This window comes from Doryrhamphus excisus, linkage group LG2 (genome assembly GCF_037039965.1).
Source record: "Doryrhamphus excisus strain RoL-2023G ecotype Guam linkage group LG2, RoL_Dexc_Guam_v1.1, whole genome shotgun sequence".
In the NCBI taxonomy this organism is placed as follows: Eukaryota; Metazoa; Chordata; class Actinopteri; order Syngnathiformes; family Syngnathidae; genus Doryrhamphus; species Doryrhamphus excisus.
Genome location: NC_136358.1, coordinates 25346100 through 25371412, shown reverse-complemented (window position 1 = coordinate 25371412; position 25313 = coordinate 25346100). Strand labels below are relative to the sequence as shown.

Here is a 25313-nt window from a genome sequence, read left to right as displayed (position 1 = left end):
TGGAGTCTGTACGGCATTTCTAAACAAAGCATCAGTAATAGCTATATTGTTCAAGAACTTATTCAAATACTGCAAAAAAGACTATACTAAGTCTAACGTCCAAGACATTGTGAGAAAGCTATAATTTGCTGGGGGTAAATTCCCCCTTTGGCCTCACCACTGTCGTTTGGAAAAGCAGCGCCTGCTTAATGTCTTTCATCAGTTAGGCTGAACTGGGTTCACCCATCAGCCAAGCCATAGCTTGTCATCTGATGACATGCTGTAGATCTGGGACACCCAAAAAAATTCATAATCAGTCTGTTGTACAGGATGTCGTACAAGATCACAGTGGTGGCTCGTGGTGACTAACATTTACTGTTAGTTAGTTGGTTAGTTAGTTAGTGTTGAATAGTGATGTTCAACGTGACTCTTTAGCATTGCAGTTGGAAGTTCTGTGTAATAATTGTTTCTGTGGGGCCCCATAAAAGCTATTAGGAGGGTTAAAAAAAATCTAAATCCATTTTAATTTTTTTTAATTCCCTTTTTTTTTTTTTTTTTACTTTTTACACTTATTTTACCAGCGGAGAGACACATTGTTGATGCAATAATACATCAGTAGCCAATTTTGCCCAGCATATCAGAAATGGATGTCTGTAGGCTAACTTTTCCAATGGGATGTCAGCCTCTTTCTCAACAAACTGGTCTTATTTTGATAGGATTGGTTTGAGACAATGCTGTGACCCAGAAACTGATAAATGGATGCATTCAGGTAGGATATTTTAACACATACTATCCAAATGACACTAATACTAAATTTGGTTCATCTGGCAATGACATAATGTGGAGTAATGCATTTTACAGTACGTTACAGTGGAGACATGCAAAAGCTATGCAGAGACCTTTTTGTCTTGCACACGTGCATGTCTTAGCTTGTTTACACTCAATAAAGCGAGGTGTGATTTTAGGTTGCATATGGGTATTCTGGAATCATAGGCATGACTCGGAACACCGTGGAAATGCTGATACGACACACCACTATGTTGTGAATCAAATTACAAACTGGTACGGAAGGACAGCATCTCATGAGCTTGTTCTCACGTTAAGCATCAAAGATTTCAGAAAAAGTAAAAAAAAAAAAAAAGTGAGCAGTGAGTAGTGGTTAAAGTAATGGGCTAACATTGTCCTATGATCTGTTTCTATGTAATCATGGCTATGCATGCTTTCAGTTGGGTTTCATAGATCAGTAATTCACGAGGGTTAAAATGACCTTATAACATGCCATTTCTCATGGTCACGTGTTTACAATTTTGCATCTTCACTCTATCGCGTGTGGAGGAGCAACAGCATTCATGAAACTACACCTTTTTCTACTCTGTGGGTTAATTTGGAGTTATTCTTTTGTTAATGAAATATGACTGTGGAGGAGTAATAGCAATACATGCTGCGTACATGCATGTGTGCTTGCATCCATAATAGTCAAACCCCTGCGCTATCAAAGCTGTAAACCTAGAAACACATAAATATCATATCGGAACATTTGGTCCATATTACAACAAATCGACTCTGTTAGCTTGTATAGCCTGACAAGTTAAACAGCTGCCTCGAAGACATTCTACTCCCATTTCCCAAACCCACATTCGGTTTCTCTCCATCTGACTACAGCTCCCACTCGTTTAGTCCATGATATCCATCCCTCCCACAAAGGCGTCACCTTTCGTCAGCCACCATTCCCAATCAAGGATTAGCTGGACAATGTGATACCACATTCCCAGCCCAACAACAGACAGGACTTCCAAGTCGGAAAAAAAGATCCAAAGTTTCAGATCACCACCTTCTGTCAGACATTCACACCGCCATGACCTCCTGCCTTTAAAGCTCAACAAGTTATCTCAAGAAAAAGAGCATTACATCAACTACGAGGAGTTGTGTTATGGGCACCAGGCAACTAGGAAAATATTGATGTTACTACTTTAAAACGCTTCTTATTCCATCCATATTTTTTCATGGTACTTTTCTTAAACTTAATTTAAAAATCTTGTCTCATCTTGTTCTCGGGACGTGGACCCAATCCCATGTATTATCTCGCCTCGTGTCACCCTTATTCATTTCTATAAATAAAAATCTCCTGTCAATGGTTGTCCCATGAACGTCAGACAAACCAGAGTTCTATTAACAACAAGACAATGGGAAGCCTAATGATAATTTTATTGTGATTTTTAGAAAACAAGAGCACATGGGAACATGGTGTGTGTGTACAAAGATCCTCCTAGAGAATCAAGATATCAATTCTGAGCAAGAAAACGGTGATTTACTTTTAAAAGGTAACATAGCATGTACCCTCACTAGTGTAGCAGAGGATGCTGACGTTTCTTTGTGGCACTTAAAACTTCTACAAGGGCCCATCCTGCACGGCCTCATCATCTGGGATCAATTAGAGGACACACCAAAGACTGAACTAATGATCAGAGAGTGAATGAGTGGCTCAAAAACAAGCCTTGACTGCTGTGACTGCCACAGCTAAAATATTTGCCCGTTCACTCATTTTCATAACTACTTTATCTTTTGAACTTATAATTTTGCAGTGATCACTAGTGCTGCATGCCCTTCCTTGGAACCACACTGAAATGCAAACACACAAATAAAAACAAGTGATCACAGAGCACAAAATAGTCAAGAAAATGCAACCACTTGCACTAAACTGCATATGGCACATTAAATAGAAAAGAACAACCTTGTACATAGTTGAGTTAGCAAATGGTGTGATTGACAGTGTTCAACAAAACGGTTTCAGGTCCATGCATGCAAGTTTCAGTAATGGTAGGCAGCACATTTACCATGAATAATGTTAATAAATACTTCAACAACAATATTTATCTCATGGAAAAACATACCTGTGTTAAATCCTGGTCCGTCAGCAGATGCAACTCTCTGGGTTTGAAGCAGTTCTGACATTTGCTTTTGTTGAAAAAGTTGGCCTGGAATTTCCTACAGGAATTTTCTTTAGCAGCAGACATGATCTTTCACCTCGCTGACTCTGTCGGATGTTCTCTGGGTGACTTTAAGCAGCAGTGGAATCGTAATCCTGCTGTTTACTTTGTCTCTCTTCCTACTCCAACTTTGAAAAAAAACCTGCGCTCGTCTGCATTTCTCCCCCTCCAAAAAACGACCAACCTGGGTCCGAATTGTTCCGTCTTAAAATCTCCTCTGTGTGATTAATTGCTTCCAATCCCCCTTTCCCATGAAATAATTAGCTGCCATTAAGACAGCCTGCCCACCACTCAAGTAACTACTCCTTCCCAGTCTATGACCACAGCACCACAAAAGCGGGGCGAAAGGTGGCTAATATCCTGTTAGCTCCACGGTGGCTTTCCAAATCAATACCGTGATGGCGTAAAAGCAAAAAAAAAAAAACAAGTCTGCCACGCTGTTACCTCAACCAAACTTGCAGGTGATAATGTCCAGCAGCCGACGATTAACTCCCGCGAGATGAAGTGAAATAAAAACCCATGGAGTTCAGACAGCAGGCTGTTAGCCCAGTCGCAGCAGTCGCTCCATGCTAGCTTAGCCAGACAGCTAGCTCGCACATATGCTAATGCTAAAGAAATCCTCTTCTGGCTTGGGGTCTTCAACTTGGTTTAAAAAAAAAAGCGGACGGTCCTAAACGCCAAAGTACTCCAGTGCCCTTTTTTATCTCCAAGAGATAAATAATCTGCATGTACAAAGAGCTCCGCCCGGCCAGTCACTGGTCGTAATATAATTGTTTAAGATGTGCTTCCATAACTAGCTTGGTTAGCAGCGGTAGGTTTATTTTCTTCTTTCCCAAGCCAGTGAGAGGGTGAGGAGCAACCTGGCTGAAGAGCCCGGAATGCCAGGAAATCTCGCGAGAACTGCTCAACCTCGCCATCCAGAGACGCAACATATTACTAAATGTACAGGTAGTCATAATACGTTACATAATAATAATAATAATGTGGAACAAGAAGAATTCAATAACAACTATAATATATCAATGCATGATTATACATTCAGCAATAATACATGTATTCATTAAAATACGTTTTTCATTTCATTGCGAGAAAAGGTTGTGGAAGCGTTTGCATTTTAAGTGATGACGATATAGCTTTAAAATATATTTTAAATTATATTTTAATGAGATTTCAATATATTTATACTTATGAGTATAATATCAATCATGACTAATATCTTTTGCTGGATGGCGTCCTAATGTGCTAGAATTAAATATAAATACAAACATTACATTTATCCACACATTCTGACTATATTCGATATAGGAGGAGCTGTATTAAAACTCTGTTTTTCATTCATATACATTTTTAAAATGCATTAATTCCTGAAATTTGTGCTGCTTATCCTGTTCAGTGCTACCGGCGAAAGGCGGAGTACACCCAGGACTGGCCAATCCCAGGGCGCATGTAGACAAACAACCATTCACACTCACATTCACACCTATGGGTAATTTAGAGCAGTGTTTCCCAACCACGTATTCGTGCTGTGAGAGATTGCATAGAAATACACTTATTAGAACTTAGTATTCCGTAAAACTAACGAGTTTGTCATTTTATGAATCAAAACGCTTGTTTTAAAATAATTTGCCAGAACTATATTATCAGAATAATATGTCTGGTTGACTAGAAAACAGCTGCAGGTCCTGAACACCCATCAAGGGAACGCTTGACATGCTGGCAACAGTCGAGCGTGCTTCAGATAGCTGCTGTGTGCCATATGCGTGTATTCATGGCTGACTCAAGCACAGGCTATTATAAGCAACTGGTTCTACTGGACACCAGTGGGTCAGAGAGACAAGCAGCAGTAGTGTAAATGGACGGTGGACGCAGAGGGAGGAGAAGGGCCGATGTTACCTAACTAAAGCTGGGGAAAAAAAAAAAAAAACGCTGCCAGTCCCGTTGAAGGATTAGCTCCCTCCGCCGTGCTGTAAGGGAACCAAGAATAACAAGGATTACAGGTGTGTGCGTGTGTTGTGTGTTGTGTGTTGCCAATACACAAGCCGAGTAACCCACTGGGTCTGATAATGTGTCAACTCAAGCCGAAGTGGGCAGTTGATATGAAAATCCATTGTGTGCGTTGGATTGAATAGGAATATTTGTTAGTTCAAATAACTTCATTAAAAGTTAATCCAGTGTTTAGAATTGTGAGCTTGAGGCTCCCCATGGGCTATCCAATGATAGCATTTAGGGGGTGGCACAGGAAAGCATTCTGGGGCATGTCCAGAATATATTTAGCTGTTCTCCTTAAAACACTTTAAATGGTAAGTGTGCTGACATGGTCGCAAAATGGAAAGTTTTCACAGAGAAGGTTTTTGTTAATAGACGTTAAAAGGGACTTATTATGGTTGTAAATGGCTTATAAATGTTCTTAGAATGTTGTACAGGTTTTGGATAATGAGGTTTGCACATTTGGAAGCGAGCCTGAAAGAAGTTTGGGATGGTTCAAAACGCTCGGTTTCCAAAGGCGTGGTAAAACTGCCCCTTTGTGATGTCACAGAGGGGCTGACTTCTTTATATTGTTAGTCGTTAGGAAGCACTTTTTGGGCGCGTGACCAATTATGGCGTAATGGGCATACCTGTAGGTGGGCCGTGGGTGGAACAAATTCAAACAGATCATTTTGGCAGAAAGCACTAATCCAAGTAAATTCAGCTGGAATAGGTGCAGATTCTAGAAAATCTAAAAAGTTTTCTGTGCGGGTTATTGTGTGAAGCTGCTCCATAGAAGTCCATAAAGTTGTAATTTTTTTGAAAATTAGGTTGCAGAAATAGTTCTAATGTGACAAGAATAAAGTCAAAATATTGTGGGAGTAAATAATTATGAGTAAGGATAATTATTGGTATCGCTAATTATCAGCGTTCAATTCCACCCTTGGCCATCTCTGTGTGGAGTTTCCATGTTCTCCCCGTGCATGCGTGGGTTTTCTCCGGGTACTCCGGTTTCCTCCCACATTCCAAAAACATGCTAGGTTAATTAGCCACTCCAAATTGTCCATAGGTATGAATGTGAGTGTGAATGGTTGTTTGTCTATATGTGCCCTGTGATTGGCTGGCCACCAGTCCAGGGTGTTCCCCAGCCTCTCACCCGAAGACAGCTGGGATAGGCTCCAGCACCCCTTGCGACCCTCGTGAGGAAAAAGCGGTAGAAAATGAATGAATGAATAATTATCAGCCAGGTATCAACATAAAAAGGCAATATCGGTATCAGATTTGATCCAGATCGTGAAAAAACGATATTGGATACTGGAACTGTGGAAAAGTGGCATGCCTCGGGTGACATAAACTGGATCAGAAGTGTTCTGTTGTGTTTTCTCACAGTGATCCTTTGCTCTATCCTCCTCCAGAAAATGGCCCTCCCGTCAGTGATGGTGTTGCCCCTGCTGATTGTCGTGGCGGCGGGAGTGTATTATATCTACAATGAGGTCATGCAATACATGGCCAAGTCTTTAGTCCGAAACAAGGTGGTGGTCATCACTGATGCTGTGACCGGCGTGGGAAATGGTGAAGGATTTTTCATCATTATTCATATTTGATCGTACTGTAATGCAATGTTTCCAAACCTCTTTTGTCGCGTGTATCCTGAGAAAGTATACACCTTGTATAATAGATTACAGCATGACATCATGTGATAATAACTGATTTCTGATTGTTGTCTTTCAGAGTGTGCTCGTCTCTTCCATAAGGGCGGAGCCAGGCTCATCCTATGTGGGACAAACTGGGACAAGCTGGAGAGTCTATACGACTCTTTGACAAGTGATGCTGACCCTAGCGAGGTGAGGGCCAAACAAGTTCATACAGTAATTAAATACTGGCTTTATTTTCTGTGTTGGCCAAACACCCAGTTCTCGCAAAAATGTAACTTAATGTGTAAGATAAAGAGGCTACGTCCGCTGTCTCCATTTCCGCAGTCATCACTGCAGAGCCTGGACAACACAATAGCAGGACATCCTCTGTGACAAGCAATAAGCTCATAAACTGTATTCATACGTTTCAAAGAGAACGGTCCAAATATGATGGAAAAGTACAGGATAAGCTACAAAGCAGAACAAATTGCACTAAAATGAAGCAAGTTATGGTTATGGCTGAGTCATTAGCAAATTCATTCGTTGCATGGTAAAAGTAATATGCGTATTACTTTATGAAGTTTATTTCATTGATTTACATGCAGCTCAGCTGCGGTTGTACAATTGAATACAATTGAAAATTGACTGGTTTTATAAAATGATGAATGATATATAATAAAATACTTACCTACATTAATAGTGCATAATAATTCCTTCATTCATTTTCTACCGCTTATTCTCACAAAGGTCGCGGGGGAGGGGTACTGGAGCCTATCCCAGCTGTCTCGGGGCGAGAGACGCGGTATACCCTGGACTGGTGGCCAGCCAGCCAATCACAGGGCACATATAGACAAACAACCATTCACACTCACATTCATACCTATGGACAATTTGGAGTCGCTAATTAACCTAGCATGTTTTTGGAATGTGGGAGGAAACCCACGCATGCACGGGGAGAACATGCAAACTCCACACAGAGATGGCCGACGGTGGGATTGAACTCGGGTCTCCTAGCTGTGAGGTCTGCGCGCTAACCACTAGAACACCGTGCAGCCCAATAATAAAATATATAAAAGCAATACATGCCATTGGTATTAAATGCAATTCAAATGATTGCATGACATTGTGTTTTTATGGTAAATCCCAGCATATTCGGGGCAATATATCCACAGTATTGCAGTACTAAATTTGTTCCATCACTGCCCAATACCCAAGTGTTAAATGTTCCAAGATGGTACTGATTGTGTTGTTTTCTGTAGCAGTTAAGCAGTGCAAGGTGACAACTAATGATGGCATCTTTTATGTCTCTTTACAGACATTTGCCCCCAAGCTGATCATCCTGGACTTCAGTGACATGGAAAGCATGGAGGACGTGGTGGCGGAGGTGGTGGACTGTTACGGTTGTGTGGACGTGTTCATTTGTAACAGCAGCATGAAGCTCAAGGCTCCAGTGCAAAGTGTTTCGCTGGAACTTGACAAAAACATCATGGACGCCAACTACTTTGGGCCGACCACTTTGACCAAAGGTGGGGGTGCATGAACAGCACCCAGTAACCGTATTGACTTGTAATCTCATTTCTGTTAACAGGCATTCTTCCAACCATGATTCCGAGAAGATCGGGGCAAATTATTTTGGTCAACAGCATCCAAGGAAGACTGGCCATCCCATTCAGAAGTTCATGTGAGTCATAAACAAGAACAGGACTGAAGTTCTACTGCATGATGAAAAATATATATATATATATAATATAATATATATAGGGAAAACATAGGGAATATATATAATATATATATATATGTAATATATATATAATAATATATATATAATATATATATATTCCCTATGTATATATAATATATATTATAAAATATTATAATAATTACAATAAAATTAAAATAATAATTATTATATTATTATTATGTAAAATATGCAAATATAACAATAATATTATATATAATTAATATAATAATTAGCATTTATATAATAATTATAATAATCTAATAATCTAATAATAATAATAATTATTATTATTATGTGCTTGTGTCCTTTTTTTCAGGAACACTTTGTAAACAACAGACCATGTCAAAAAACGAAATTGATAAAACCATCAAAAGGTTGGCTAAGGCCATGATGCCAGGTTGTATGTTGAGTTTAAATGAAATACTTTGGAAAGATTGGGCGGGCCGTATTCAAACACTTGGTGGGCCGGATGTGGCCCCCGGGCCGTAGTTTGCCCACCCCTGTATCAGATGGTTGGATTATCCCGGCTCACTAACATAGATTCAGATTTGTGAAGAATATTTGACAAAAATGGGCCTTTTGGGAACGCAGAAAAACGATGGGAGCAAAAAGAAAAGTGTTGTGTTGATATTTTTGTTGAGTTAATAACCATTAATTAATTAATTTTCTACCGCTTATCCTCACCTCTCACCTGAAGACAGCTGGGATAGGCTCCAGCACCCCCCGCGAGTTGATAACCAATCAACAAAAAAACATAGATATTTGGATCCGATGCTGATTATGCCATCAGTATCCATATTTCATTCCAGCATTCATCTAGGTGTTTGAACCCCTGGTTAATAGTTTTTATTTTTTTTGTCATAAAACTGCATTGTGTGCTGTCTGTGTTTGTGCAATGGAAGAGCTCTATGTTTGTGTTTCCTCCAATCAGATGCAGCCTCCAAACATGCAGTCCAGGCCTTCTTTGACTGCCTCCGAGCGGAGGTGGAGGAGTACGGCATCACCGTGAGCACCATCAGTCACACTTTCATCGACGCGGCAACCCTGCAGTCTCCCGAGAACCCCGCCTCCAAACCAAATAGCCTATCTGCATGTGAGTCGAAAAAACCGGTTGCTGTGTGATTCATGTCATTAATTGTATTAATTGCTGATGTTTAAAGAAGATAGTCATTATAGATAATAGATGATAATTATTTACAAATACATATCTGCTCTATGTGTAAGAAATGTGTTTGCTTCTCTGTAGTTATTGCCAAGCAGCTGACACACGGCGTCCGTCCGTCAGTCCTGGCCAATGAGATTATGCGAACAGTCAACAGGAAGAGGAAGGAGGTTGTGCTGGCCCACCCCATCCCCAGGGTGGCCCTCTACCTCCGATCTCTGCTACCCTCTTTCCTCTTCGCTGTGCTGGCTGCTGGAGTGAAGGACTCTGCTGTGGCTGAGCAGATGCAGTAGAGGATGCAGAATGACGATAATGAAAGCAAATAATATTTTAGCCGGGAATGGTTATGAGTAAGTATTACTCACAATATTACTGTACGTACATCATTGCAAGAAACACCACAGTCACACAATTTTATTCTGACCTGAAGACATTGACAGTAGTGCAATTCCAACACCGTATAATGTATGTATCTCCAACTCACAACCACGTCTCTAGTCCCATTGCTATCAGGATACAAATGATGGAAGGACACTCCAAACATCACAACAAGGTCTTCAATATGCATGCACTATATGTAGTCTAAATACACAAACAGACAACGAAATGCATATTCTTATCACTCACCAAAATACCTCTGACTGTGGAAGTACAATTTGCTGCGTGTTAGTACGCTTGGGAATCCCAGGAAATACACTCAAAATGTGAATTCAGCTTATATTAGGGGATGTCTTTAAACGCATCCTGTCATGGCTCCTAAAAATAGTGTTAGTGTTAGGCAGTTTACCTTTTAGCTTGATTTAAATGTTGTGTTTGGAGCCGTTAATGCATACATTTCCTGTTTTTCTGCTCATAAAATACATTTAATGCATCTACAAATGGTGGTTTATTCATTTATAAATTGTGATTAATTTTATGAAACATTGTAATCATTTGACAGCCCTAATGATATCATAATTAATTTACGGATACTTGATGATGATGTTTTTGGAGTCTGCAATGTATGAACACATTCTTTTTTGTCACCAATTCATTAATACATGATTAATAATATATGTTTTGTTGTCCAATTGACTGAAACGAGTCAATAATGGTGAGTGTTATGTTGAGATGATATTTACATTATTATCTGGTTAAAGGTACAAGCGCCACATGATTTCACATGCGATTTGCTTCCCATTTACATTGCATTCACTCTTGAGAAGTACAACCAGAAAATAATATCATATAATATATAATGTCAATATCAATATCAATCAAGCATACTGTATGTATTGTGTAGCTGTTTCCCTTACGTGCACCTCTTATTAGCTCCTCTAGATGGCAGCACCACACGGGTCTAATGATGCTGTCTGGTTGTCATTGATACTTTTTGTTGGTAAGCTGTGATCAGGGCGGTGCAGAGTGTGTGTTCCCTTGTGTGTGTTTGTGTGTGTATCTGGACATGAAGTCCAGCTGGTAAGCGGAGGCTGTCCTCCAGGTCAGCCTCCTCTGGGGACTTCAACATCCTTTGTCTCCAGGGGCCTCCGGACAGGAACGTGTCTCTGATGTTGACATGAATAAAAAAACAGTCCAGTGACATTTCCATGTGTCACACAGGGAAAGATGTCTTCAGAGTACTCAGCTGGACTCCCCAAATTGGTATTTTTTTTTTCTTTGTCACATTTGCATGTCACACACAAGCACCAGATCATACATGTTTCATTGCAGGATGAGTTTCAGCCCACATACTATGGATCACATAAAGCCTATGGAGAGCATGTTGTATGATTTAGGGCAGTGTTTTTCAACCTTTTTTTTTTACATTGGAAAACATCACTAAGTTTTTACACCACGGACACTCAACAGTAGCCATGTTTACATGAGGAGTTTTTCTCTTTCCGAATGACTTTTCCTGAAACAATGGTATACATGGAAAGGAATATTCCAATCGCTATAATCAACCAGAATAGTCAATGAGGCATGCCCAGTAAAGCGTAAACACCAACATCACGTGATACCGACTTCCCCGAGTTGTTGGAATAACTCCGTATTGCCAGTTTTTCATTTGTCCAGTCTTGAAATTTAGTTTGGATCAAAAACAAACTTTCCGTAGCAGTCCAGTGCCGATTGCTGGCCTCCATTTTTAAAACTGAAGAACGTCTGGAGCTGCGTGTTACGTCATATCTGAGCATGCGATATGATAAATTTAACCATGAAAGGATCAAATTCAAGCTTGCTAATATTTTATAATTCAACTCGGTACATGTTTTATATAGATATATATTTTCTTTTGACTTATAGACTTATGAATGGCGTATATAAGGGTTTAGATTCTGTTCCACAGATGGCGCTAATGCACACGAAAGCTGCTTGCCAACCACCAAATAAAGTACAGAAGAAGAAAAACGCACCCTTGACAACTTTCCGTTTGAGCGGCTACAAGATACCTCAATCGGATTGGGGAAAGGAATATTCCACAACTGTTAATCCGATTATATATTCACTGGGATTGGCACTATTCTTTCGGAATGAGGCGTATACAAAAGGTTAATTTTTTTCCGTTTGAGCAAATAAACCAAATGCAATTGGAATATTTGGGTCCACGTATACGTGGATATTGACATAATATTTGCAAATGATGATTAATAAATGTTAATGATAAAAAGTGATATCGGATAATTCCTCACGGCACACCTGACAATTTCTCAAATCCCTGATTTAGGGTGTATCACTTTGTGCAGTCGTTTCTTTGAATGATTTGAGCCTAATCGTTTCTCTCAATCGTCACTCCTCGTCCTCTGATGAGCGATATGTTGGTAAGGCGCAAACACGACAAAAATCATTGTCCCTCAAGCGCTACTGAACGCGAGGCATCCTGAATGTGCTTCATGACTTATATATGAGAATTGCCTCGCAGGGACGTCTGCAGCTCCGAAATGGTCTTTCCATGAGCGAGGTGATCACCCTTATCAATTTTTAACGCCCAGGTTATTGACACTAACCTGACTTATGGAGGTGATGTAGAGGCCATGGTAATGATTCCCTAATCATTCATGTACAACACCGGAGGGGCCGGCTCTTACTTTAAATTATTGCTAGATAGCAGCTTATTGCTGCAAGTGGAGAATGCAATATCATTAAGAAATTACTTAAATTCCGTGGGAATGCTGAAGAGTCGATGCCGAGCCGATGGTGGATGAATCCTCGGAGAAAATTGTTTGCTTGAATGTCCTGAAAGAGTTACATATTTTGACTTTGGAATGAATTGGAAGGGGCGGCACGGTGGCCGAGCGTGCAGACCTCGCAGCTAGGAGACCAGGGTTCAATTCCACCCTTGTGTGGAGTTTGCATTTTCTCCGGGTACTCCGGTTTCCTCCCACATTCCAAAAACATGCTAGGTTAATTGGCGACTCCAAATTGTCCATAGGTATGAATGTGAGTGTGAATGGTTGTTTGTCTATATGTGCCCTGTGATTGGCTGGCAACTCCATTCATTCCATTGGGGATTTATTTCTATGTTTATTATGCATGAGTGACTTTTTATTTGGGTCCGGTGTGATACCCCCCCAAAATATCTGATCTTGTCAAGGACAGACTTGTAAAATTGTTGAATATTTGTCATTTTTCAATTTAATTGAGCGATTTAGAAAGACGAGGATAAATATTTAATGAAGCTGACATTATTAGAAATGTAATGATCTTTTGGCCCACTCAATCACCAGTGGCCTATTACCATAGAATGAGATCCTGATGTGGGTCATTTCCAATCCAATTTGCATGATGCCGTTTTTAAAAAATTCACACCGTACATGACAAAGTAACACATCTAAGGTCAAACAAAACTGTTGCTCGGTGGCCTTTTATATTTTATATTCATGTTTACAATCATATTTTCTCATATAGTCATTAAGCTGTCACCATAAAAAATGTAATTGACAGCTATATTATAGAATGAAACTAAACAGAAGAATGATTTTAATTTTATTTATCATGTTGACTTTTGTCGTTAAACTACCGTTATGGTCATATTCACACAGTCTCAAGTTGTTGTTTATTAATGCACAAGATTAGACACATGCAATCTAGAAAATGATATGTAAATGTTACAAAAAAAGTGGACTAATAAATTGACGATAAAAGCACAAATACTGCGGATTTCAGAAAACAACAGATGGAATGATACAGCACTCTACGAGAAGTAATAAAGTCTGTAAAATTAAATAATAATAAAAAAAATACAAAAATTGTTAACTATAATGATGGAAATGGTAATATTAATTTATTCATTCATTCATTCATTTTCTACCGCTTTTTCCTCACTGGAGCCTATCCCAGGTGTCTTCGGGCGAGAGGCGGGGTACACCCTGGACTGGTCGCCAACCAATCACAGGGCACATATAGACAAACAACCATTCACACTCACATTCATACCTATGAACAATATTGAACAAATTGTCCATACCTATGGACAATTTGGAGTTGCATGTTTTTGGAATGTGGGAGGGTGGAATTGAACCCTGGTCTCCTAGCTGTGAGGTCTGCGCACTAACCACTAGACCGCCGTGCCGCCCATGGTAATATTAATGATGATTATAATGATGGTCATAATGATAAAGATTATAACAATAATGATAATAATTATAATGATCGCGGGGGTGCTGGAGCCTATCCCAGCTGTCTTTGGGCGAGAGGCGGGGTACACCCTGGACTGGTGGCCAGCCAATCACAGGGCACATATAGACAAACAACCATTCACACTCACATTCATACCTATGGACAATTTGGAGTCGCCAATTAACCTAGCATGTTTTTGGAATGTGGGAGGAAACCGGAGTACCCGGAGAAAACCCACGCATGCACGGGGAGAACATGCAAACTCCACACAGAGATGGCCGAGGGTGGAATTGAACCCTGGTCTTGTTTCATATATTTGCCCAAATAAAAAAACAAAAGAAAAACATCAATAATAAAGCAAAAACACTTGGCAGGTTGGTTATCCTGTAGTTGTAGTTACAGTAAGTACTTATAGAAGGTCCTATTGTCGCTTCTAAGCGATTATGATGGAGATGACAATCTACAACAGGTCGATATAAAGGACCCAATTTTCATAGAAAGGACCCCTCTGGTTCTCAGATTTCATGTTGAAGCCAAATTAAATGGGTATTTTTTAGTAATAAAAAGACTATATATGGACTACATTGATGGTTGTTGATACACCGTAAACGTGAGCGACTATAACCGGTTTCACAGTAATAGTGCCTGGTTAGAATGTCATCATGTCAGAGCCAATATCGATTGGTCCGAGACTAACTGGAGATGTTAATAAAGTTGGAGTCTCGCTATTGATCGTCTGCCTATTAGAAGTCACTATATTGGGCGGTAACTCAATGTTTCAGCGGCAGGCGCTTGGTTGATTGGTGGGCTTTATTGCTACGCTTGTAAATAACACATTAGGAGCTTTATTTTTACACCTATCTTGAACTTTATGGCTTTTTTAATATTGGAGGCAGACATAGAAATGTGATATGGGGTTATGAACAACGGCACGGTGCTTGGGTACACTGGAAGCGTCATAACAAAGGGGAATAATTAGAGATGGATATAATATCGGCGTATCGGTTTTCAGCAAAAAATATCAATATCAGCCATCCCTGGTAATTTATTACTATGGTAGTCAAACATAAACTAATGCTACCTTTAGTTATGATTGCACTGAGCAATGGTTGCCATCACTGGTTGCCAGTATGGCTGCTGGGCAGGAAATTAATGCAATTTTTTTTCTTCATTTTTACATCTTTTCTTTGAAGATTGCACTTACATACTGGAGCAATACTCCTTTAGCATGAATATGTATTTATACCAGTACTACTGTACAATAGTCTGATACTCTCAGAGCATCACTTTGTATATAATACTTTACAAAGTTTGTAATTAAAGGTAAACCGATTCTGTTTATTGGACCCTTCCATTTAATACGCATGTCTATAACTTATGTTGATAATTGAATAAACAGAATATCTCCAGTCAAAGCTGATCTTTCAATACATTGTTATTGGCAGATGAAGAAATAGAATTTGTGGACTAATTGGAAAAGGTATCTGTAGTGTATTCATATGTGGGGGTGGAAACAATATTAACTGGGGTGGTGAAAATCATTATTAAGTCAAGACAGGCTGAACAAATTAAAGTACTGTAGTTTTTACCTTAACATCTCAGGGAAATGTTATTAATGAGAAAAAAAATCATTTATTTTGTTGTGCAAACTTGCATTCAGTTATGTGGAGTACTGATACAGCATACAGTATTTTATATCTAGTATACATGTACTGGAACGTCCCCACATATACTGTATATAAATAAAAATATATACATAGTATACTTACAGTACATAAAAAGCTCAATTTAATTCATAATGAATATACAGTATCTAAATCAGGGGTCTCAAACACGCGGCCCGCGGGCCAAATGTGGCCCGCAGGACACTAGTTTGAGGCCCCCGCCTTGATATGAAAGTTTAATGTTTGATATGGATGCTGTATGGTATCATGTACCCAGAAAAAATTATTACGTTTGATTAATGTTCATGTTAAAGGTTAAATAACTGTTAATAGTTATCCTCCCTGTCCGTGTGGAAGTGGTAAGTTTTTGGCTATTTAAGTTTAAAGGAAATAACTTGAAGGCTACCGTTTAGGTCGCTAGCTCTCTAGTTTGCGAGTTAGCATGTGTCTCAAGACCCTGCAGTTGCGCAATATGTTGTAAATAAAAAGAGTATAAATGTGACTATAGTCGTGTTTTGTCATGTCTACAGGGCTCTAATAATGCTTTGTTCATTTTAATCTGAAAAAAATCATTTGTCTACCCAAACCACATATTTTCCACACAAGGGTCCAGGGGGGGGGGTGCTGGAGCCTATCCCAGCTGTCTTCGTTTAAGAGGCGGGATACACTCTGGACTGGTGGCCAGCAAATCACAGGGCACATATAGACAAACAACCATTCACACTCACATTCATACCTATGGACAATTTGGAGTCGCTTATTAACCTAGCATGTTTTTGGAATGCACGGGGAGAACATGCCGAGGGTGGAACTGAACCCTCGTCTTCTAGCTATGAGGTCTGCGCGCTAACCACTATACCGCCGTGCAGCCATTAATAAAATATATTTAACTTAATGAATTAAATTAAAAAGTATTTCTATTGTGTTATATTATATATTTATGTTATATATCATTATAAAGATGATATAATGCATATTAATTTGCAAGTATCATAATTTCATTTCAGTGTCCAGACGTTTTGAATGTGACGTAACACTTTGCAGAAGCCAATAGCAGAATGAGACCGCTACTAACACCCTGCAACATGATATCAGCGCTGCCTATTCGCTAATCTCCGGTGTATTGACTTGTGATGAGCCATCCCTCTTTGTGCGTATGATATGAGAGCTATGGGAATCCAAATGCAGCAATATTGACACAGAGCAATTAGAGTGGGGGCATTAGGTCTGTTGCAATTTCAAAAGGAAGACAAACAAGAGTTACATCACCGGAATCCTAACTGAATGGAAACATGGACAACAAATACACAAAGAGTCCAAAACCTGTGCCCACCCCCCCCCATTTTCAGGCAAAAACATACCACTAGCCTCTGCTTGTTTCTCATGTGAATGAAATGGGGTGGGGGTAGGTGGGGATAAATAATGGGAGAGGACGGGGCCAGCTAATGAAACAGAAGGGGCGCTGGCTTAGTTTGGGATTGTTAAGCTGCTGCTGGATGCTGGGTGCCTCGACCCCCAGTTCGGTTCCTCACCTTCCCCGGCCTCCTCGGGCCACCGTGGCCTGACCTACAGAGGCTCCACGAGTCTTAAGAGCTCTTCAAAGGACTTCATTGGATTTTCTGTGAAGGGGAAAAATAAGTTGAATTGGAGGACCGGCGCGGCTCGGTGCCTTGCTTCACAATGAACCAGAACCCCGATGTGTGCTTGGGCATAACTACCAACTTATAGGGGGTCATATCTGAGTACTGGGGAAGAAGACAATATAAGCATTCCTCGGAGAAAAGAGGGGCGGGGTACACCCTGGACTGGTGGCCAGCCAATCACAGGGCACATATAGACAAACAACCATTCACACTCACATTCATACCTATGGACAATTTGGAGTCACCAATTAACCTAGCATGTTTTTTGGAATGTGGGAGGAAACTGGAGTACCCGGAGAAAACCCACGCATGCACGGGGAGAACATGCAAACTCCACACAGAGATGGCCGAGGGTGGAATTGAACCCTGGTCTCCTAGCTGTGAGGTCTGCGCACTAACCACTAGACCGCCGTGCTGCCCCCAAGATGAACATGTGACCCAAAAATAATACATTCATTCATTCATTCATTTTCTACCGCTTATCCTCATGAGGGTCGCGGGGGTGCTGGAGCCTATCCCAGCTGTCTTCGGGCGAGAGGCGGGTACACCAGACCAAAAATTGGTCGCCAGCCAATCACAGGGCACATATAGACAAACAACCATTCACACTCACATTCATACCTATGGACAATTTGGAGTCGCTAATTAACCTAGCATGTTTTTGGAATGTGGGAGGAAACCGGAGTACCCGGAGAAAACCCACGCATGCACGGGGAGAACATGCAAACTCCACACAGAGATGGCCGAGGGTGGAATTGAACCCTAGTCTCCTAGCTGTGAGGTCTGCGCGCTAACCACTAGACCGCCGTGCCGCCTGCCCATCAAATTAATGTAAATATTACTCAATGACAACACACATGAATACAGTTGCAGACAAAAAAAGCAGTTTTAAAATTAAAATTTTATTATTAATTATTATTTAGTATTATTATTAAGTAGTTATAGTAATAGTTATTGCCCCCCCAACCTCCATTAAAACACAACTGTAATTCATTGAGATCTATAAGTCTGGAAAAGGTTATAAAGAAATTTCTTACACTTTGGGACTCCAGCCAACCACAGTGAGAGCCATTACGGACGAATGGCGACACAATATGAATTATTTCATAATAAAAAAACACAATGGAAGCGCAAACCCCTATTTAGCGAGGCACAACTGTGTTGTTGTACAATTTCTTTAGTTATGTAACCTACTTCAAATAATGCCATTGTATTATTCCGATATTCCTGCGTTAGTATTTGATAATTTTTTTTGAAGGGAAAGCGGCGATATATTAAACTTCGGCACACACACTGGTGTGCTGGACTCTGGGGGCTTGAGGATCGATGGGGGCTGTGATCTTCCTTGCTTGCGGGGAATAATGGCGAAGCACTGTGGCCTCTTTGGGAGCATTAGAGATGTAGATAACGGCAAAGATGGCTTTAGTCAGCTTAGATGTAACTTACATTCAAAAGCAAACAAGAGGAATATTTATTTGAAAGTAATGTACTAATAGTGGAACCTTGCTTGGTGTCCATTAGTTCATTCCAGAAGGTCTGACTTGAACCAAAAACTAACCTAATTAATTTTATTCTACATAAAGTTATTATACTTTTTGTGAGTCTAACCTGATTTTTTGTTATATTGCTTCTCTGATGGTTGAATTAAACATACACAATTTGAAATATTACAACAGTCCAATATTTTTATGTTTGGTTAGTTTGATCAGAAAAAGAGAGACAACATGTGTACATACTATATGAGTGAAATAAGTATTTGATCCCCCTCAAACAGCAAGATATTCGCAATGGGACAAATCCAAGGCGGAAGAGTGAAGAAGAACAAAGTAAGAAGCCAAACATTTTACCACTTCCACAAGGAATCTGCCAACTTATTCTTTCATTGTCAGTCATGCCATGGCTGCTACCCACAGAGCGAACGTAATGTGATGTCATGTCATGTCTCATCTATAGAACGCCTAGTGACAACAATAAAACATATGTCATGTCTTTCAATATTTTTTGACTAGTCCACCATCACAAAACAGCGACTATTTGTTGATTAATTAATTTCCAAAAAAAGTGAGAACAGAACAGATACAGCAATCCAATCTAAAACACCAATATGTGGCAGATCAATTTAATGTTACATCTTCTTTTTTTATTCTATATTATACACTGGTTAAATTATTATTATTTCTGCCTTTCGTGGCTGAGGGCATGGGTTCGATACTTGGCCAGGAAGGGCACCTGCCAAGAAACTTAGCGAAAAGCCAAAACCATTCCACGAGTCTTGACCTTGAGGTGGCGCTTGACAGCTGTAATTTAAGAAAACTGACAGTTGCCATGATCTTTGGTCACAACGCTTACTAGTGATTAAAGATATTCATCATCCACTATCCCCCACAGGAGTGGATTTTAGTTTTCGGTGAAGAGGAATTCTACATCAACACGAACTTTCCTGGCGCCCAAATTTGATGAAATCCTAGTAAATACATTAGGGATGTAATCCTACTTGAGATTAGGGGTCATAGGGCACTAATCTAGTGGTGGGAGATGCAACAGGGGGGGAACCTAATCCCTGCTCCGGCTATGCATGATACATTTTGATTAAATATACACCACCTCCGTGATCAGACATGCAAATATGGTTTCATATTCAATATGTTCTGTATTACATTGTCGGGAAAATGGGTCACTTGATGCAAATGAACAATCATAACAATGAGCTCAATTGTTTGACATTTGGAAAATGAGATCACAGTATTAGGTCTGGGTTTTACATATATTAATAAGTCCAGTATTTTTTTATACTTTGATTTTTGGTTGTTTTTTATTACGCCATAACTAAATATGCAATAAAAGAATTACATAGAAGAGAAGAAGTATCAGAAAAATCGATGTTGGGAACTTATTGTATTCATTTCTTCATTCATTCATTTATTCATTCATTCGACGAGGGGGTGCTGGAGCCTATCCCAGCTGTCTTCAGGCGAGAAGTGGGGTACACCCTGGACTGGTGGCCAGCCAATCACAGGGCACATATAGACAAACAACCATTCACACTCACATTCATACCTATGGACAATTTGGAGTGGCTAATTAACCTAGCATGTTTTTGGAATGTGGGAGGAAACCGGAATACCCGGAGAAATCCCACGGGGAGAACATGCAAACTCCACACAGAGATGGCCGAGGGTGGAATTGAACCCTGGTCTCCTAGCTGTGAGGTCTGTGTGCTAACCACTCTTTTATGAACTAATTGTAGTCGTCATCACAACTCTTGGTTTAATAAAATATCAGACATGAAACTGGATGGGATTACGCCCATATTGCTTTATTCTCTCTTCTGCTTTAATCCCTTGCAGAGACGATCCCGCCTGTACTAGAACAGGATAACAGATTTATCCAGGATCAGGTCCTTGTCGTTACATTGTCTCCCCTCCTGTCAGAGACAATAATCCAACTCTCTTTGTAACAGGATGTCATACAACACTAGCAGATGTGCGGGGGAGCCTGGAAATGAGAAATGAGGGCAGGTTTTCCAACAGGTACTTTTAATCCTCTTTTTTTTTTTGCCCAGCATCCCTCTCTCTGAAATGATGCCTTCGGGTTCCTGAATGGTTAGGATATTAACCTGTTGACTGGAGAGCAGGGCTTTACAAAGTTTCCACTCTAGCCAACTTTGGTGTCCTGCTGGGTCTTCTTTTTTGATAGTCTCCAGGGTTTTGGTGTGGTTCCGAGAAGTGCAGCATTGTGGAATTGAACCCACCAGCAAGCTGGCACGCTGGTGTCTGTGACCCAGAACTTTGTTAGAGTTTGCAATGCAACGTTATCAAGATGGAGGTAATCCGCTGACTTTTTTTTTTTAAGGTATAATTCCGCCCACTCGGCCCAGCAAGCTTTTGAAACCGGAGTTGAACCAAAAATTACAGTTCAAACCACTTGTGGAAGCATGACAATGGCGAAGTGAATCTCTGAGAACTCGTGCTCACCCAGTTCCGAACCAGGTCCGGTGGAAACTCGAAGCTCCATTACATCACGGTTCGAACATTCATTCATTCATTCATTTTCTACCGCTTTTTCCTCACAAGGGTCACCAGGTGGCCAGCCAATCAAACAACCCTTCACACTCACATTCATACCTATGGACAATTTGGAGTCGCCAATTAACCTAGCATGTTTTTGGAATGTGGGAGGAAACCGGAGTACCCGGAGAAAACCCACGCATGCACGGGGAGAACATGCAAACTCCACACAGAAATGGTGGAATTGAACCCTGGTCTCCTACCTGTGAGGTCTGCGCGCTAACCGCTAGACCGCCATGCCGCCCACGGTTTGAACATCATTTAAAAAATGAACGCAATAAAACATATACTTATGTATTCTGTACTCTGCCACCCCCTCCAAGGGACTGACACATTGGAAATTCTTGCTCAAGAGTCCAATGGCAGCGGTATGTGCAGGTGAGCATTCATGCATGTGCACAATAGTGCATTTTGGTGACAGAAAACATGCAGAAAAATACATTCCACTCCTTGAACAAGATGAATCAATAAGGAAGTGGAGGCGGACTGACTGCACGGGTCAATAACAAAAATTGCACCAGCGCTTGCACTCTCACTCATTAATATTCCATTCCGACTGTCGATAAGAAAGACTGATACAAAACAGCTCCGGGCGTCTTTTACTCAAACCGTAAATGTTGTCTGTCCTTGCAGCCGAAAATAGTTAATCTCCTCAGATGAGTTAATCTTCGAACCCAAAGGTGTTTAAAGGGTGGGGGTGCTGCATTGCTGACGGGGGGCGTCGGCACTGACAGCAGGGCATTTGGACAGATTAGTGTCAACCAAGCAATGCTGGAGGTATGACAGAGAACCACCAGGTGCCCCGCAGCAGAGTCCTCCGACGTCAATATATAGCGAGGCAAACAGGTCAATGTAAAGCTTGCTTGTTCAGCCCAAATTACTGGACATCGTTTTTATTGATTTCTAGAAATGGAGAACTTGAGGACCAAAAAAAAAAAACAAGCACTAGATTTAAAACTACAGGATTTCATTATTTCATCATCTTTCACAGTCATTTTCAGTTTTTTTTTAAATAATGTAGTGTTTGTGGGCGGCACGGCGGTCGAGTGATTAGCGCGCAGACCTCGCGGCTAGGAGACCAGGGTTCAATTCCACCCTCGTTCATCTCTGTGTGGAGTTTGCATATTCTCCCCGTGGGATTTCTCCGGGTTTCTCCGGGTTTCCTCCCACATTCCAAAAACATGCTAGGTTAATTAGCGACTCCAAATTGTCCATAGGTATGAATGTGAGTGTGAATGGTTGTTTGTCTATATGTGCCCTGTGATTGGCTGGCCACCAGTCCAGGGTGTACCCCGCCACTTGAACGAAGACAGCTGGGATAGGCTCCAGCACCCCCCGCGACCCTCGTGAGGATAAGCGGTAGAAAATAAATGAATGAATGAATATTCGGAACTGAACTGAGTTGAGGAGACCAGGGTTCAATTCCACCCTCGGGCATCTCTGTGTGGAATTTGTATGTTCTCCCCGTGCATGCGTGGGTTTTTTCCGGGTACTCCGGTTTCCTCCCCCATTCCAAAAACATGCTAGGTTAATTAGCGACTCCAAATTGTCCATAGGTATGAATGTGAGTGTGAATGGTTGTTTGTCTATATGTGCCCTGTGATTGGCTGGCCACCAGTCCAGGGTGTACCCCGCCTCTCGCCCGAAGACAGCTGGGATAGGCTCCAGCACCCCCACGACCCTCATGAGGAAAAAGCGGTAGAAAATGAATGAATGTAGTGTTTGTTTGAAGTGTTTGAAAAGAACACTCATTGCCCCTGCGATTGGCTGGCAGGTATGGCTCGACACCATGTGACTTATGGCTGTAATTTAGCCTTGATTACATGCGCCATCACTAAACTTAAGTGGGCTGTCCTTCAGTGAAGGATTGAAAGACGTATAGCAACTCACAGGTGCAGTGTTGAACATATGTAAATATATATATATACATATATAAATGCATTGTATACACGCTGCATGCAGAGAGAATCACAGTATTTCTAATCCGACAGCAGTCGATTTACACTCGCCCCTTGGAAGTGGACCCACTTCTTTGTTGCAAAAATCAAACAGCATGCAGAGGCGCATTAATCAGGGCGCTCCGTCACCGTGGTCTATAATGAATCACTGCCTTGACTCCAGCCCTGACCCGGGGGTCACGTTTTTAGAGATGACCACTTCATCACGAAACAATCTGCTGGCCGACTGCAGACAAAAGACGCGCAACCTCACCTGATGACCTTGCTTGATGATCCATGGCCAGAGGTGGAGGAATTAAATAAACAAGGACTGGAGGAGGATGGAGTCGTCACATGACTAGCGCTATAACCAATGTGCGTATAAACAAATATGTCATGTGGGATGAAGGAACTCAGTATTGATAAGATATTTTTCACTTCCTTTCATTAATAAAGTTAACTGAACGTTCAATAGTGTTTATGTTTTGATCTATGTTTGGACTGCACTCGGCACCAGTAAGAACCTTCATTTGGGATCGTTCCATGTATTGACGGACGCCCAATTTTAACGTTTTATATCTGAAGAACTGTCAACTGTCCAACCTCAGCAGCGATGGCGTGCTTTTGAAGCTCAACGAGCGTTCAAAACGAGCAACTCATCTGGAGATCACGACAGTGTGACTACATGACAGGAAATGGCATTGAAGCAATATTTTTGTCAAGATTTTGAAGACTACTACTACTACTACTACTACTACTACTACTACTACATCTTCTACTCTTCTACAGCAAACGTCACTCACATTATCACAACCAAGTATCTTGCAGTTACGGTCATTTATCGAACTTGGCACATTTTTTAGGAAGTAGTAGTGTCACAAAATTATTATAAAATTCCCTGAAACTGAAATTTTTCTGAGCATTTCCCTTCAGAGGAAACCAGGAAGTGAATGAACTTCCAACTAACTGTTCCACCCACCAATCAGGTAGGAAAAAATAACATTAGTCAATAATGCCTCCAAATAAATAGCGTAGCGTAGAATGGTTTAAAACCATCCATTCCTATAACCCTTACGGCCCGGTTCGTTTGAATTTTTCATGACATAATTAGTTGCAAACGAATGTTCAAGGACGTTTGCCGTGTGTTGTGGGTACGCTGGTGTCATTGTCGTAGTCGTCGGAAGTTGAACTTTTATGTTGAAAAATGGAAGGCGGATTTTTTTTCCCGTCATTGGAGGGCAATGCAGGGGTTTTATGGCGCAGGTCACATCTGCCACAAGATAATGACAGGGGTAAGCCAAATGGAACATGAAGCATGGGAGTGTGTTACTGTAGGTGTGTGTGTGTGTTTGGGGGGGGGGTGCTTAAGCAGCCTGGATTGAAAGGGGGAGTTAATGAGTCTCCTATGAGCTATTATCTGTACCTTAGCCCCACTCTCTGAAATAATGCCAACAGCGGTCCCTAACACCACCAACATCACCCCCCCCCCCAAAAAAAACCCCCAAAAACCGATACTTGCAAGTGCATATAAAACAGAAGTCAAGATTCCAAGACGCCCTACAAAGACATACCAGACACAGTATCAGGGTCAGCTGACTGTCAGCTGTCAGATTACTAAGCCAATTATGTAATCTCTTTTAGAACCCAAGTCCACTGACATCTATGTAGGTCACTTGTTTACCTGCTTCACTGGTCTCGGGTCTAGGGATTCTTAAAGATTACATATTTTTGTATTATCACACGGTATGTTGTTCAGTTCGGAAACTAAGGGAAGACACTCACTCTTGTGGTTGTGGTTAGGCCAGCAGAGAAGGCCTTGTCGGTCCTGACTGCACACCACCGATAAAATCATATTCAATTTATTCATTCATTTTCTACCGCTTGTCCTCACGAGAGTTGCGGGGGTGCTGGAGCCTATCCCAGCTGTCTTCGGGCGAG

At 40.9% G+C, this 25313-nt stretch overlaps 2 protein-coding genes across 5 annotated transcripts in view; one reads left to right on the top strand and one right to left on the bottom strand.

The window, feature by feature from the left end:
- Positions 1-3854, bottom strand: part of mpripb (myosin phosphatase Rho interacting protein b) — a 34738-nt gene extending 30884 nt beyond the window's left edge. For 2 of the 4 annotated variants that reach the window (XM_058062501.2, XM_058062500.2), the window contains exon 1: positions 2871-3854. In XM_058062501.2, the coding sequence (XP_057918484.2) occupies positions 2871-2993 (123 nt within the window). In that variant the 5' untranslated portion in view covers positions 2994-3854. The remainder of the gene's footprint in view (positions 1-2870) is intronic. The other 2 variants (XM_058062499.2, XM_058062502.2) reach the window with 1 other exon arrangement.
- Positions 3855-4795: 941 nt separating this feature from the next.
- On the top strand, positions 4796-10065 carry dhrs7cb (dehydrogenase/reductase (SDR family) member 7Cb). Its single transcript, XM_058061832.2, has 7 exons — positions 4796-4963; positions 6347-6503; positions 6663-6775; positions 7881-8091; positions 8154-8246; positions 9238-9399; positions 9553-10065. The coding sequence occupies exons 2-7, from the start codon at positions 6350-6352 to the stop codon at positions 9759-9761; spliced, it is 942 nt and encodes a 313-aa protein (XP_057917815.2). The 5' UTR covers positions 4796-4963; positions 6347-6349; the 3' UTR covers positions 9762-10065.
- Positions 10066-25313: the final 15248 nt, after the last annotated feature.